This window comes from Mercenaria mercenaria, chromosome 9 (assembly GCF_021730395.1).
Source record: "Mercenaria mercenaria strain notata chromosome 9, MADL_Memer_1, whole genome shotgun sequence".
NCBI classification, from domain to species: Eukaryota; Metazoa; Mollusca; class Bivalvia; order Venerida; family Veneridae; genus Mercenaria; species Mercenaria mercenaria.
Window position 1 is genome coordinate 58,181,384 of NC_069369.1, and position 14,850 is coordinate 58,196,233.

At 35.6% G+C, this 14,850-nt stretch overlaps 1 protein-coding gene across 3 annotated transcripts in view; it reads left to right on the forward strand.

The window, feature by feature from the left end:
• The window catches only part of LOC123547213 (uncharacterized), a 60,125-nt gene that overhangs the window by 19,679 nt on the left and 25,596 nt on the right, over positions 1 to 14,850 (forward strand). Inside the window, exons 7-23 of one of the 3 annotated variants that reach the window (XM_053551482.1) lie at positions 1,384 to 1,472; positions 2,049 to 2,095; positions 3,074 to 3,128; positions 4,798 to 4,864; positions 5,272 to 5,356; positions 5,697 to 5,983; positions 7,504 to 7,558; positions 7,761 to 7,901; positions 8,286 to 8,512; positions 8,866 to 8,996; positions 9,469 to 9,647; positions 10,176 to 10,321; positions 10,610 to 10,730; positions 11,676 to 11,887; positions 12,461 to 12,603; positions 13,071 to 13,141; positions 14,216 to 14,376. In XM_053551482.1, the coding sequence (XP_053407457.1) occupies positions 1,384 to 1,472; positions 2,049 to 2,095; positions 3,074 to 3,128; positions 4,798 to 4,864; positions 5,272 to 5,356; positions 5,697 to 5,983; positions 7,504 to 7,558; positions 7,761 to 7,901; positions 8,286 to 8,512; positions 8,866 to 8,996; positions 9,469 to 9,647; positions 10,176 to 10,321; positions 10,610 to 10,730; positions 11,676 to 11,887; positions 12,461 to 12,603; positions 13,071 to 13,141; positions 14,216 to 14,376 (2,217 nt within the window). Of the gene's footprint in view, positions 1 to 1,383; positions 1,473 to 2,048; positions 2,096 to 3,073; positions 3,129 to 4,797; positions 4,865 to 5,271; positions 5,357 to 5,696; positions 5,984 to 6,092; positions 6,106 to 6,136; positions 6,167 to 7,503; positions 7,559 to 7,760; positions 7,902 to 8,285; positions 8,513 to 8,865; positions 8,997 to 9,468; positions 9,648 to 10,175; positions 10,322 to 10,609; positions 10,731 to 11,675; positions 11,888 to 12,460; positions 12,604 to 13,070; positions 13,142 to 14,215; positions 14,377 to 14,850 lie in introns of those variants that run through there. The other 2 variants (XM_053551484.1, XM_053551483.1) reach the window with 2 other exon arrangements.

Consider the following 14,850-nt stretch of genomic DNA (forward strand, 5'->3'; position numbering starts at 1 on the left):
ATCGGCACAGGGATGAAATAAAAAAGTGGAAAACCACAGGTCGCCTAACACGACATAACCGCAAATGTTGCAGGCTCGGTCTGATTGAGCCTGTTCATGGACGGTAGTGGAAGTGCAAGCTACCGTCCACGCCCTCTAGCCCCGGGTTGAGCAGAACTCTACATTTACACATGTTATAAGTACCAGAATGTAATTTAGACATTCGCAGATGTATTCATACGACGGTGCACATGGAACCTCAATGATTCACAGAGTGCAAATCCATGAAAAGTGGCGTATAGTCCCCAGATAAAATAATGGTTGTGCCCTAAACAAGAAAACAGTGGGCAGAATTAAACAAACTGGAGTCCAATAGCTCCACCTATTCTTTGAATAGTCGAGCTAAAACACATAATTTTCCTTTCTTTTTCAAATGCTGCAGACATATCTTTCTCATGCAGTGTTCATGTAAAATTGGTTAAATTTGTAACATAACTGACATTTGTTGCAGTCCTACCCAGAAATGTACAATTTCACTTTTCTACTACAAAGACTTTTTTACAACGTCAATTTCCCTAAAGTTTTACTGCACATTTCGGTATTACCAGAAAATTTGGCCGTAATGATCTACATTGAACTTGAGTACAATTGTCTTGCAATAACGGTGCTATTTATTGTAACAACGAAATATTAACGACATATGAGTCATAACGAGTAAAGATCTCATGAGATACGAGAATATCTCGTAATTACGAGATAAGAACGATTGTTTTCTAATAACGATATAAAATACATATACATACATTTTAGAATGTCTTCACCTGGACCCGTCATTTATTAAATTACTTGATTTATATAAAACTGCAAACTTAGCACGAACAAAGCATGGGCAACTATTAATACATACATAATAAGGCCAAGTTTAATTTTACTTTTTGTAAAGGCACTTCAAATCATTCATAAATATGACAAAACGAGATATGTTCGAAACTTTCCTAAGAATCAGCACTGAATATCATTAGTATTTAAAAACTTTTAATTGCAATAAACATTTATATGCAATCTAATTTAAATTCCATTTGACTTGGTATTTTTATTTAGCACAGAGACACAAATCAATGATTTGTCTTTGCCTCAAAGAGGACAATATTAGAGACATTATATAATATCACGACAATCTTGATTTTTTCGTGAGGACCGTGTTTTAAGTCAGAGAAAAGCCTCAAACTATCCATTATGTGAAAGAATGGACAATCTCGGCGCGTTGCGCCTCGATTTGTCCATTCTTTCACATAATGGACAGTTTTCGGCTTTTCTCCTTTACTTAAATTACAATGACTTTGATAAATTTCGTACTATTTGTGTATGATTCGGTTGAAGTCTAGTGCGCATCATATATTTTAGACAATACAACTTGACCTGAAAGGCACGCCGGTGTACGTTGATTCCGTAGATAACATAACTCTGCGGCATACCCCGTCTAAAGTCTCCAGGTAATTGTTTAACTTACCTCAGCGATGTATCATAGCTTGTCATTTTCTTATTTACTTAATAATTAAGTTTAAAGTCGTAAACAAGGAAGTGATTGTACTTTAGTCTTATTTTTTCAGACAGTTGTATTGATTGTGATATCTATTTACAAGAGGTATATGATTGAATACCTTACAAAAGTGATTGATAAGGCCTATTTTAGAACAGCATGGATTTGTCGATAATTTTTTTATGTGAAATGTTTTGTTTTTTTTTTTTTTTGAATGTCCGTAAATGATATAAATTGAATAATAAAACTACCAATGTCTTCGGTGTGTTCTAGAAAGTCTTGTGGCTACTGGGCAAATACCCACGACAATACGACAATGTTATATCAAAATTCCTGACAATGATGTAGTCAATAGGTTTCACATAAAACTAAGAATTTGCTTCCTTTTGAATCTGCATTAGACATATACTCAGTTTTGTAAATAAAATCATGCTGATATGTTGATTTTATATGGACAAGATAATGTCTAAACTTGACAAAAACAAAAAGAAATATCTAAAATTTGTTCTTGGTCCTGTTTTTGTTGCAGAAAATCAATGGATGGGTTTCAGGAAATAGAAGATGAACAGTCTGGAGGTAATTATGGATATAAGTAATAGCATTATTGTACAAATGAGCCGTGCCATGAGAAAACCAACATAGTGGGTTTGCGACCAGCATGGATCCAGACCAGCCTGCGCATCCGCGCAGTCTGGTCAGGATCCATGCTGTTCGCTAATAGTTTCTCCAATTCCAATAGGCTTTAAAAGCGAACAGCATGGAGCCTGACCAGACTGCGCGGATGCGCAGGCTGGTCTGGATCCATGCTGGTCGCATACCCACTATGTTGGTTTTCCCATGGCACGGCCCAAATGATGTTTTACTGTACACGTTATACCTTTTCAGCTGAACTAGTATGAAAGGAACATAACAATTTAACCTTTAGCCCGCTAAATTTCCAAAACGGACTGGTTCGTCATTCAATCTGGACATTACCATTTATTATTCGAAGGGGTGTTCAATGAAAATTTACTGACTGAATAGCGAACAGTGCAGACCATGATCAGCCTGCACGGATGTGCAGGTTGATCTTGGTCTGTACTGGTTGCAAAGGCAGAATCACTTGCCGCAAGCAGGCTAAAGGTTAAATATATATGAACGCCATGCGTTCGATATACCAATTTTCATATCTATGAATAAGTTCAAACTTATGTCTAGCTTTATTTTTGAAGCAAATACATTATGCAGTAGTCTTTAAAAGATATAGATTACGAATCTGTGTCACTGCGTTTTTTTACAAGTGTCCGCGAGCAGCTGCTAATCTCTCTTTATTTATCATGGTTAAGTAAATAGTTTAATCTATTTCCTTCAAATTGAAAAGCGTACTTGATAGTTTACACTATAACCCTTATCTAAGTATATTATTGGCAGATTAAAAATGTTTGGGGGGTTTTCAGTAGAAAGGGAAAAAACGTGTTTTAACACTGCCATATATCGGTATCGGGACGATTTATTGTCTATAGCAAGACAACAAACACTAATCTACTGCAATAAATTTATTTTGTTTATTTACAGAATTTCCGAAGATTGGTTCTATATCAAGAAGTAAAGTGAAAATGACATCTAAAAGGTCTTTACTTATTTCCTTCATCAGCCTATACAAATATTATATATCATGTAAAGTATCCATAAACTCTTGTCAATACTCATTGTCATATTTAGATCATTGTATATTTCGAGTCGGCGTGGTTTTATTATATTTTAAGATTTATATTTAATCAAATAACAAATGGACAACGCAAGCTTAAGAGGTACTTGTGAAATTTGCAACACTCATTTTATGTTCCGCCTCGAAGAAGGAAATTGGTATATTGTTTTTCTTTCGGTAGGTCCGTCAGTCTGTAGAATATTTTAGCCGTGTCATGAAAAAACCAACATAGTGGCTTTACGACCAGCATGGATCCAGACCAGCCTGCGCATCTGCGCAGTCTGGTCAGGATCCATGTTGTTCGCTTTCAAAGCCTATTGCTATTAGAGAAACTGTTAGCGAACAGCATGGATCCTGACCAGACTGCGCGGATGCGCAGGCTGGTCTGGATCCATGCTGGTCGCAAAGCCACTATGTTGTTTTTCCCATGGCACGGCTCATTTGGTTTCCAATAAATATGTAGAGAACGATGGATAACATGACCACTTAATGTGATGCTTACCGATGATCAAGGCATAGTCCCTATTGATTTTGGAGTCAGTGTGTAAAACGACAAGGTTCCAATGGTCACATTGAAACTGAAAATGGTTGCCGATCGGTTACCGATCGATATATGAAAAGACCCTTTGGCCTACGATCCCTATACTTTAAATGAAGAGACTGAGTCTTTTCCATAAAAACCGCATCGGTAGCCTAGTGGTAGAGCGTCCGCTTCGAGTACATGGGTTTGATCCCTGGCCGCGTCATTCCAAAGACGTAAAAAATGGTACTAGTAGCTTCCTCGCTTGGCGCTCAGCACTAAGACGATAGTTCTAGGACTGGTCAGCCTGGTGTCAGTATAATGTGACTGGGTGGGGTATCATGTCACGACGTGATATTCCAGTGAGGCAGCGCTATAAAGTTAAACGCGAACACACACACACACACACACATACACACATACACACGCACACACACACATACACACACACACTTTCAATAAAAGGTAACTGATAAATTGCGCAACACACTCCTGTCACCTAGCACCGGTTTTAGCGGAACTGTATTATATATGTATGTGTTTGTATGTGTTCGGGTTTCACGTCTTTTTCAACAATTTTTCAGTCATATAAACGACGGTGTCTACTTGTAGCAGTAAGTACAATGCCCAACTTTATAGTGCTGCCTCACTGGAATATCACGCTGTAGACACGTGGCATGATACCCCACCCAGTCACATTATACTGACACCGGGCTGACCAGTCCTAGCACTATCCTCTTAATGCTGAGCGCCAAGCGAGGAAGCTACTAGTACCATTTTTTACGTCTTTTTACGTTTATGACGCGGCCGGGGATCGAACCCAGACCTCCCGCGCTCGAAGCGGACGCTCTACCACTAGGCTACCGAGGCGGTTAACAATACTGAGTCTAAATACGAGGGAACTTTTACTGTCGTAACACGAAACTTAAAAACTGTTGTTGTGACTTTTCATAAAATCCATTACAATATCAATTTGAGGAATGTGACGCAGCCATGCACAGCAACATAACTCTGAGTCTCTTCATCATGAATATTTCAATCAATTTATTCCTTTTTACATGTTTTTAATAGGAAGCATAATGAGTGGACAACACACAGCCTTTCGAACATGCAAAAGGATACACTGACTGTGAGAGAGGTTTGTGTACTGTGATATTATATATAATGCGCATGTTGTAGCTTTTGAAGTGTATCATGCAACATAAAAAATGATAAAGTAACATCTGAAAAAAAGATATATGTCAGAACATATTTTTAACATGACAATATAACAGGTATTTAATGGTTTTCTTAATGTTCAAATTACCCTTAACAGAATATATTCATTGAAGAAAGTTATATTAAACCGCTCGATGATTTCATTTCCTTGTGGTTTTCTTACACGGTTTATATAGTTTTGTTGTGCAAACCGTTTGTCGCGCTCAAAATTACCAAAAAATGAAGAAGTTGTTTTAAAAGAAGTTCAACTTATTTACGAGGTCTGGCTCTATACAAATGATATTTACTCAGAACCAGTCTAAATCACACTTATTTTCAATTCAACAGAAACCCCGAGAGAAAGTGTCACTCAAAAAAGTTGAGAAAGAAATATATCGTTATCTGGCCTGTGTACATTCCATACAAAACAAATGTAAGTACTGGAACTGTTGAGACTTGAAAGTATACATAGAACATCAACGAAGATCGTGTATTTCAGCAATATTTGCGCGACGTTTGTATATAGAAGCGTAGTTGAATGTGTCGCCTAGCGATGATCATTGGTTTTTTGCTCCAGTTGATTTAATTCTAATAATTATCATACTATATATATTATTGGTTAATCGTTTCAAATGTGAGTTTATTTGCACTATTCAACTGCCACAGAAGTTTGAATAAGAAATCAGACCGTTGATCAATATATACAAATAAAATGGCACAATGGACACCAGTGGATAAAAAACTGTTTGTAAAAAGTTAGTTATTCTTTTCAGATGACAGAAACAGGACTGAATGTGTACATAACCTAAGACAGCTAATATATTCACTGAAAAAAGAAGACTTTCTGCAATTAGGCAACGACGTCCTGACACGTCAATGCGAAGGGAACGATGTCTTATGCAACGATGAAAGAAATCTATTCATAGATATTATAGCGCGCGAAGGAAGTGCAGAAGCTCAGCTGTTAGTACTTGATTTAGTTATGAGAAGTCCCAATGTTACTGAAGACGACTTAAGAAGATGCTTGTTCCACGCTATTGCCATACCTACACCAGAACTGGTAAGTTTGATGCTGATTCTTTCAATTGTTCCACGCTATTGACATACCTACACCAGAACTGGTAAGTTTGATGCTGATTCTTTCAATTGTTCCACGCTATTGACATACCTACACCAGAACTGGTAAGTTTGATGCTGATTCTTTCAATTGTTCCACGCTATTGCCATACCTACACCAGAACTTGTAAGTTTGATGCGGTGAACACTCTTCTTTGTCGAAACGGTTAAGAATATTCATATATTGTTTAAACTTAAAGTATAAAACCTTTGGACATTGCATCAAACGAAGAGAAACCTCGTTTATACATTGCACAAAACGAATATGATACGTTTAGACATTGCTTGAAAAGAATAGAATATTACGAAAGTTTAGGCATTGCCTAGTAAAAGGAATTGAATACAACGTTTAGACATTGCCTTTAGCAAATTGAATACAACGTTAAACCAATAGAATACAACATTCAGATATTACCTTAAAGGAATAGAATACACCGTGTAAACATTGCACAAAACCAATAAAATACAAAGTTAAGACATTGCCTGAAACGAATAAAATGCAAATTTTAGACACTCCCTCAAAAGAATAGAATACAACATTAAAAGGCATTACCTCAAAAGAATATAATACAACATTAAAAGACAATGGAATGAGAGAAAGAGAGAGAGAAAGGGAGAGAGAGAGGTCCTTAAGATACAGGGCTGTCCGCCTAACTAAGCTTAGCTCTCTGGACAATCTGGTTCTCTAACGTGCCTCGTGTATAGCACCGATACGCGAAGCCGTATTTCCTGGGAAGAACCAGTACTGGTATCTGGTAATGGTATTTTAGTTAAGTGAGAGACACTCTAGAGCATCTCAGAAATTCCCAGTGCCTGACCCGGGATTCGAACCCCGGACCTCTTGATTGACAGTAAAGCGTGACCTAAAGAATAGCGTTATAAACTTATAATCAATATCATAACAACTGTTATTAAACTGAAACTGAAACTGCTTTATTTGATTAAACGCCTAATTTTACAAATAGTATTTTCACTGGCGTTGTACATTAAATTGAAAAAGAAAAATCATGATAAACTATATACATAATGGAATCAAACAATGAAACACGACATATTTGACAAAATTACTGTACAGTGCAAATTACAACATGGCATATAAAGCATACGTCGATCACACTACATAGTAGAGTATACACAGCGTCTCTACCATATTCAGTCCACCAACAGAGAAATAATCAGAACCATGATTCAAAGCTTTTAAAAACAGTGTTTTGAGCTTTTTCTTAAAAGTGTCTACCGAATCAGAATTTCTCACTTCTACTGGTAGTTTGTTCCATAGTTTCGGCCCTACAGTTTGAAAACTTCTGTTTTACAAATGTTTTACGTTTGTTAAATGGTACCTCGTAACAACCGGTAACAGAGTCTGAAGACCTTAAACTACGTTTTGGTGCTTGCTCCGATAATAACTCAGTCAAGTAAGATGGAGCAAGTTATTACAAACTCATGTTTTAATTCTTATTACAGGAAATAGTACAGCATATTGAACACCTTTGCTTGGATGAAGATGCCAAACCAGGAGGTAATAAAAATGATATTCTCATGCCAAGAGGGCATTTTAATCCAATCACTAAAATGAACAAAATATATTATGTCTTCGTATTTAACAATATTCTTAGTTATACATAATTCTTTACTTCCTACATTTTTTAAAGCATTATCTTTAATAAGATACACGCAAATGTATTATTAAGTATAACCTTAGTCTTATTATTTGCTATCAGAAACCCCAACCCTGACAAAGACGAGAAAAAGAGCATGTCTGTCACTGGGAGCCATGGCTAAATCTCTACATGATAAGAACGTAACAGAGTCTGACAGAATTGTTGAGAAACTTGAAACTTGGCTGGACCATCACAATGAAAGTAAACCGTTTTGTATACTAGTTTTTGCTGACATATTTGGTAATGCAATGATATATGATTTACTGTAAGGAAAGAGAAGTGTTCAAGAGTTGTATTCGACAAACCATGATTTATTTTAGTGTGACTTCCTATTATGTCAATATATATGGGCCGTTCCATAAGAAACCCTATTATAGTCTGAAAATTTGAAGTAATTATCTTCACTATTTCAAGAGTTACAATGATTTATAATATCCTTACGATTGCAATAGTGTATATATTTCAGAAATGCGGGGTAATATGGTAAAATTAGATTTCATCTATTTACTATTTGTTTGATATTGTTATATTGCTTTGCAACCACTTGTTATTTAAAACTATATGATTGTTGCTTTTAAACAACAGCAAGATCAATGAATATCGTGAAACCGCGGGAGAGAAGATCAATCATTCAGCATGATATGCCAGCCCGGAAGCACATCGAAACCAAAATGGTACTTATACAGAGTCTTGGTAACGCTGGAAAGCAGAGATCATTAAAGCACATCAAGTCCTATATGGAACCAAATGTTGGTGTCACTGCATGGCGTAGAGCAGCTATACACAGTCTGAGGCACTTCTCTTGTAACGAGGTAAGTAGAAAATTTAGAAATGATTTAGATGTAAATAGAACCATGCCATGTTAGTTATAGACCCAAATGTTGGCGGAATGATCTAACTATACAAAACTTGTAACCACGTAAACAAAATTAACCCCATATTTTTATCGTAATCATTTGTAACAATTCATTTTTCGTTTTCATGTGATCTAAGTGTTTTTTTTTTTGTGAATGAATATGTCATTTCTGAATATACTTTGCAACAGTCTGTCTCAGTTCTGCTTCTTTGCAATATAAATGATAGCATATTTTCTGTCTCTAGAATAAAAAAACAAAGTGTTGCAATATGAAATAAACTAGACTCGTGTCTTGAAATATGTTTGCAGAGTGCGCATGCTCTTTTGACAAGTGCGGTGCATGATGGTGATGATATTGTAAGGAAAACAGCAACAAGTGTTCTCAAGAAGCACCCAAAAAGTGACAATTTTACAGTGGAGCATGAAAACGTAGTTTTAAGGTAATGGAGATATTAGTCTTTATATTTAATTGCCTATGGCAAAATCATTAGCCTGGTGATATTAAAAAGAAATTTATTATGAAGTAGATATCGTTTTACAACGTATTATACCTTGTCAATGTTACTTTAAATTTGATTCACCATTTTGCAATATTATGTTTCCATCATGCAGTTTATGGAAGGTCATTTGATCTATCCATGTACCAGCCCGGCCTAAAAGAAGGTCCTGATAAAGACCTATGGAACTTGCTGTGCCGTCAATAAGCTGAATAGTTGCAATAAGGCCTAAAATTGTGTCGCTGTGACATTAAACACAACAATAAATGTTATAAAAGCGAACACTTTACAAACCACTGGCAAACTGTTCAAACTGTTTTATATATTATTGTAATTAAAGGTTCGTCATTGAGTGAAACAATGTTCATACATTCATATCTTGTATGTATTTCAATGCATTTAACACCCATTGCAGCAAGAATTACAGTTACCCTATTGTTTCCCGTGTACGAAGAAGCTTGCTGCAGACTTTGGAGCAGGGCATCCAAGTGCTTATCAAGCCTCCTGGAATAGAATGGGATAAAACAATCGGAACAGAAAATATTGGAGCCAGTTTTGGTCTTCATATACGTAATATCCTAGACCTGAAACTAGGTATGGCATGACATATCACAAACACAAATCTGTTTAAGATAATAGTATGTATCTATTTAATGAGTGCGAGGTCTCCGTGGCCGATGTGTTAAGGTCGCTGACTTCGAACCACCTGCCCCTTACCGATGTCTGTTCGAGCTTTGCTTGGGACGTTGAATTCTTTATATGAGGAAGCCATCCAGCTGGCTTATTAAAGGTCAATGAATTCAATGTGAATGATTCTACCAAAGTGAACGCCCGTGATGAAATAATACACGGCGGGGCACCTTGGGTCTTCCTCCACCATCAATGGTTCGAAAGTCACCATATGACCTATATTTGATTCGATGTGACATTAAACCCAACAAAAAAGATGATGACTGTCCCTCTCAGGTATAATGTTAATGTATACGCTACACAAAACATTAACAATAACGCATTTCAGCATTTGGTTTGATTTATTTCAGGAGGATAATTTGCTGTAAATATTTATTAGCACTGCTTTTCGGATATTTTTTGTAATATACATGCACGTTGTTTTATTTATAGCACTGCTAAGCGGTCATTTTATGGTAGATGTTTACGATGGGGCGTATGCAGAAGCCCATGTTGGAATGATCAACTTTCAAGTAGATATTGTCAAGGCATATGTCTGCTTCAAAGGCCGTATTGCATATGATCTTAATGTTTTAAAGGTAATATCTGTTTAATTTTTTTTACATTATGCGACACAATTTAATCCATATTTTACAATTTTACATAAATTTTTGTTTCATACATTGTATTTGCTTAAAATTACGCAAGTCCAAAGTATTCATTGCATATATCATACACTCAAAATGCACATCAGCAGCGCACATACCCTCGTCGACTAACTTGTCTTCTACCATACATCGCTTAACATTAATTCTGTTTATTGAAACATATATTAAATAAAAATTATCTTAAACTATTTCGACTAATTTGCTAACAATTATTTTCAGGACTTCGGAATAAACAGCCTGTCAGACTTGGTGCATATCTACGACAAAATTGTTGCCAAAATAGTTACACCTATAACAGATGCTGTGAAAGCTTTCCGGGACATCATCATGTTGTTTAAGGGTAAAGGCATCTTCACGTGTCATGTTAACTACTCTGAATGACATTAATATATGATCGACCCTTTACTCAAAATTTCCAAGAAATAGCACCAGTTTATTTTATTTCTGAATCTGGTCGTAGTCTCAGAAATGGTGTACGAAATGTAATCTTTATCTTCCATTTTGGTTTTTACGATCACATCATTGGAATTGTTATTGAGGGGAAGACACGAGTAAACACATATCGTGGGCTGAGCGCGAAACTATTGTAACTGTATATAAATAAAGAACAAGATACAATAGAATCGCGCTCAGCCCTCGATATGCATAATACTTCAGATCTAAATAACAATACAGTTAGTAATCCATTCTGTGATGTACTATAAAATCTATTCATAATTGTGACATTGTGTTCAGTAGGATATCATTGTATCTGCAGTCTTAAATATAGAGTGATACTGCAATTCACTGTCGAACTTACATAACCATTTCACTGAAAATTGATAAGTCATGTTTCAGATGAAGATATCCAATGTAATTAAGCATGGTACATCCTTTATTTTTTTTCGATTATCTCCCTTGCACTCTGCAGCGAATCATTGATACTTTAAAAGCAATGTTGAATACCTACATGAGGATAGATTAGTTTTTGTTGAATACGCATATAAGAATCATTTCGATACATGAAGGCGTGATCAATTTACATCGTATTCAAACTTTTTTTTCAATACTGTTGTTATCGAGTAAATAGTGTATAATCAATCTATTTTATGACTGAGATGAAAAAAAAATATAATGGCAAAAGTTTTGGGTTGTTAAGTACAAATCTTGATTCAGTTCTGGTGAAAATAAAACAAAAAAACGGTGAAAGCTAGTTATCAGTGGACAATTAAGTACATAATCAAAATGAGGTAACAGCTTTGTAAGTTAAATACATCGTATAATTTATGACAAAAACTCGATTCAGGGCGAAGTCTTACGGATATCGTGAACACTATCGTACAAACGGTGAAGAATCTACCCACTATACTAGGCGATGTTGCAAAAAGGCTATGGGAGTTTGTCCAGGAAATATTTAGCATTGCGGGCTCCACCATCCTCGAAGAAATCAAGATCATCATTCAAAACGTCCGTAATTTCGTAGATGGTGTCAAACAGGACGTTTTGAAATTCTACAATGTGAGTAGTAAAATGTTTAAAGCCTAAAAGCGTTTTCAACTCAGTTTCACCTTTCCAAATGTAAAAGCTCGATCGCTTAGTTCAATAAAGTTAGATCGCTGATCTATGTATGGTGGGGTCTTGTGTTCAATTCCAGGGCGAGGCGTATTTGTCAAAATTCATTTAGTTCTCCGCCTCTGATTCATTTTGTGAGGTTGGTAGTTACTTACTTGCGGAGAACAGGAAAGTACTTGTACAGAATCAGGGAAGACAGGTTAGGTTAACTTCCCACTATTACTTGACTAAAATACTGTTGAAAAAAATCCGCTAAATCTAAAACAAAGTTTCCAGTATGTCAACAGCTTTCATTAGTCATTTTCTTTAGAATTTTTAACATGCTACGACCATTTGGTATTAGAGGTGTGTGTATGATACGAATCGTATGACTGTTAAGAGATGTTATACGTTGGTGTATTTGGAAACTAAAAACACTTCGTTCATTTTACATAAGCCATGAGCCCGGTACATAGATTAAGATATATAAATACAAACCTATGTTTATAAAAATAGTTATAAATTAATATTGTATTACAGGATATAGTGGACGCTGTAACAATGGGGCTACCATACATTTCGAAGAAAATTGTTGATGCATTTAACCTTATAGTAAGCTCCCTTGCACAGCTACTAAACAATCCCATGCAGGCAATTACATCAATGTCAAGGGGAATATCGAAGTAAGTTGCTTATGTATAATACTGCAGGTTAAACAGGAAAGGCACCGCAGTGTATATGAAATTACACATAACGTTATGGCTTACAATGCTTTTTTATTCTGGTTTTTATTTGCAGAAGATATGCGCACTCTTATTCAACATTACAAGTTTATATATAGAATGTATTCACAAAAATGATTCAAAAGTTTAATTACCTTCCAAGACAATAAATATATATGAATGTGGAACCATTCTAAAAGTGATTTATTGGAAAGCCTTCTTCACGTGTGCGGCGGATTTAATCGCCAATTCATTTTAGCTTGATATACATGTATATTAAGAAGATTTTACTTTTCTACTCCTCCATTTTGACCCAGGAGTACGACACCACTATCCCCGTACATGTGGCAAACATGGCGATATGTACCTTTACTTTCTTTACTTATTATTTAATGAACCAGGGAAACATTTATTTGAATTTCTTATAGCATAAAGATGGCTATCACAATGGCTGTAGACGTGAAAAATAAAGTGATTGATGCCTGCATGTTCCTGAAAGGTGAGTTAGCTATAGGAGAGTAATTCGTTAATTAAGACTAGTAAGACGTCGATAAATAAAATGTAAAATCAGACACATTTTATAACTGGAATGCTGAATGTTCAAGTTTTTGTTTTATTTTCTAATAAAGTAGTGCATTTGGTATGTAAATACTTACCATGCTGTACACGATTGATTCTGCCTTTGCGACCAGTGTAGATCATGATCAGCCTGCACATCCGTGAAGTCTGATCATGATTTGCACTCTTCGCCGTTCAGTCAGTATCTTTTTGGTATGCACCCCTTTTAACAGTTAATGGTACTGTTCAAATTGAAAGATGGACGAGTTCATTATAGAAATTGAGCAGGGTAAGGCTTAAGGAAAAATCAAGGATAAATGTAGAATAGGAAGGAAGCCAAGAAGGCAGCCTCCACAAACCACAATCCCATAGCAGTGCTTGTATGGATGTGTATATGATTAACCCTTAACCTGCTTAATTTCTATAATGAAATTGTCCATCTTTCAGTTTGGACAGTACCATTGACTGTTAAAAGGGGTGCTTACCAAAAAAGATACTGACTGAATAACGAACAGTGCAGATCATGATCAGACTGTACGGATGTACAGGCTGATCATGATCTACACTGGTTGCAAAGGCAGAATCTATCGTGTCCAGCTTGCTAATGGTTAACAATTTATTTATTTATTTGGGTTTTTTCGGCGCACCAACACAGTATAGATTATATGGCGCCAAACAGGACTACAAATTTTGGTTTCACATCTCATTTACATCGAAAAAAAACATGAAGTATGGAATAATGGTTAACAAATACATGAAAATATTCAAAGTAAAACATATTGATACCAAAGAGAAAACGAACAAATAAAGGAACACTTAGGGGACCGCCTTGTCAATAAAATCTGTATGAACATCCTTTGAAAGCTTAGAACGCAACCAAGGAAAATAGACTCATTTTGAGTGAAACTAGTTTATGGTGAGTAACTGATCTTCAGTAATTCATGTTGTATCTGCAATTGTTAAAAATTTTACTAAACTGATACTAAACTCAAAATTAAAACATACATTATGACAGGTCGAGCAGTTGAATGGCTGAACACAGCTAAGCAAATACCCAGTATACTTAAACGTCTAGGTGAAGCTTTAAAGAAACTCATTAAGTCAATCACAGGCCGGAAACGTCGTGATCTAGAATCAGAAATGACTACTGCCCTTAGTGATGGTGTCGGAGACATGGTAACAGTATCTTGTTATTAACATAGGAGAGGTAGTTCACATTATTAATGAATTGCTAGTGACGGAGACAGAGAATCAAGTGTACATAGTTAATGACGATATCATCAACGACAAACATGTTTCATTGCCAAAAGTCAAACAACACCGATATTATTCAGCTGTTCGTTTAACAATTCTTGGTATTAATCAATAAGGATCCTACAAATAGAATTGTAAACAATTAAGCAACCATTAGCATTTTGTTTAAACGAGAAAAATAAGGGAGTTTGTTAATGTAACAATCGTTATACTCATACCGTAAAACCTGATTAATCGACTTGTTTCCAACACATCTATTATTCAAAATTCATATTTGTATACTATTTTAGATGGATTTATCATAGCTTTATCTATCTTCGTAAAACGTGTTAAAGAGACAGTGTGTGCAGTTGTAACCTTTTGTACCGCGATTTGTTTAATATACCATCTCTATGT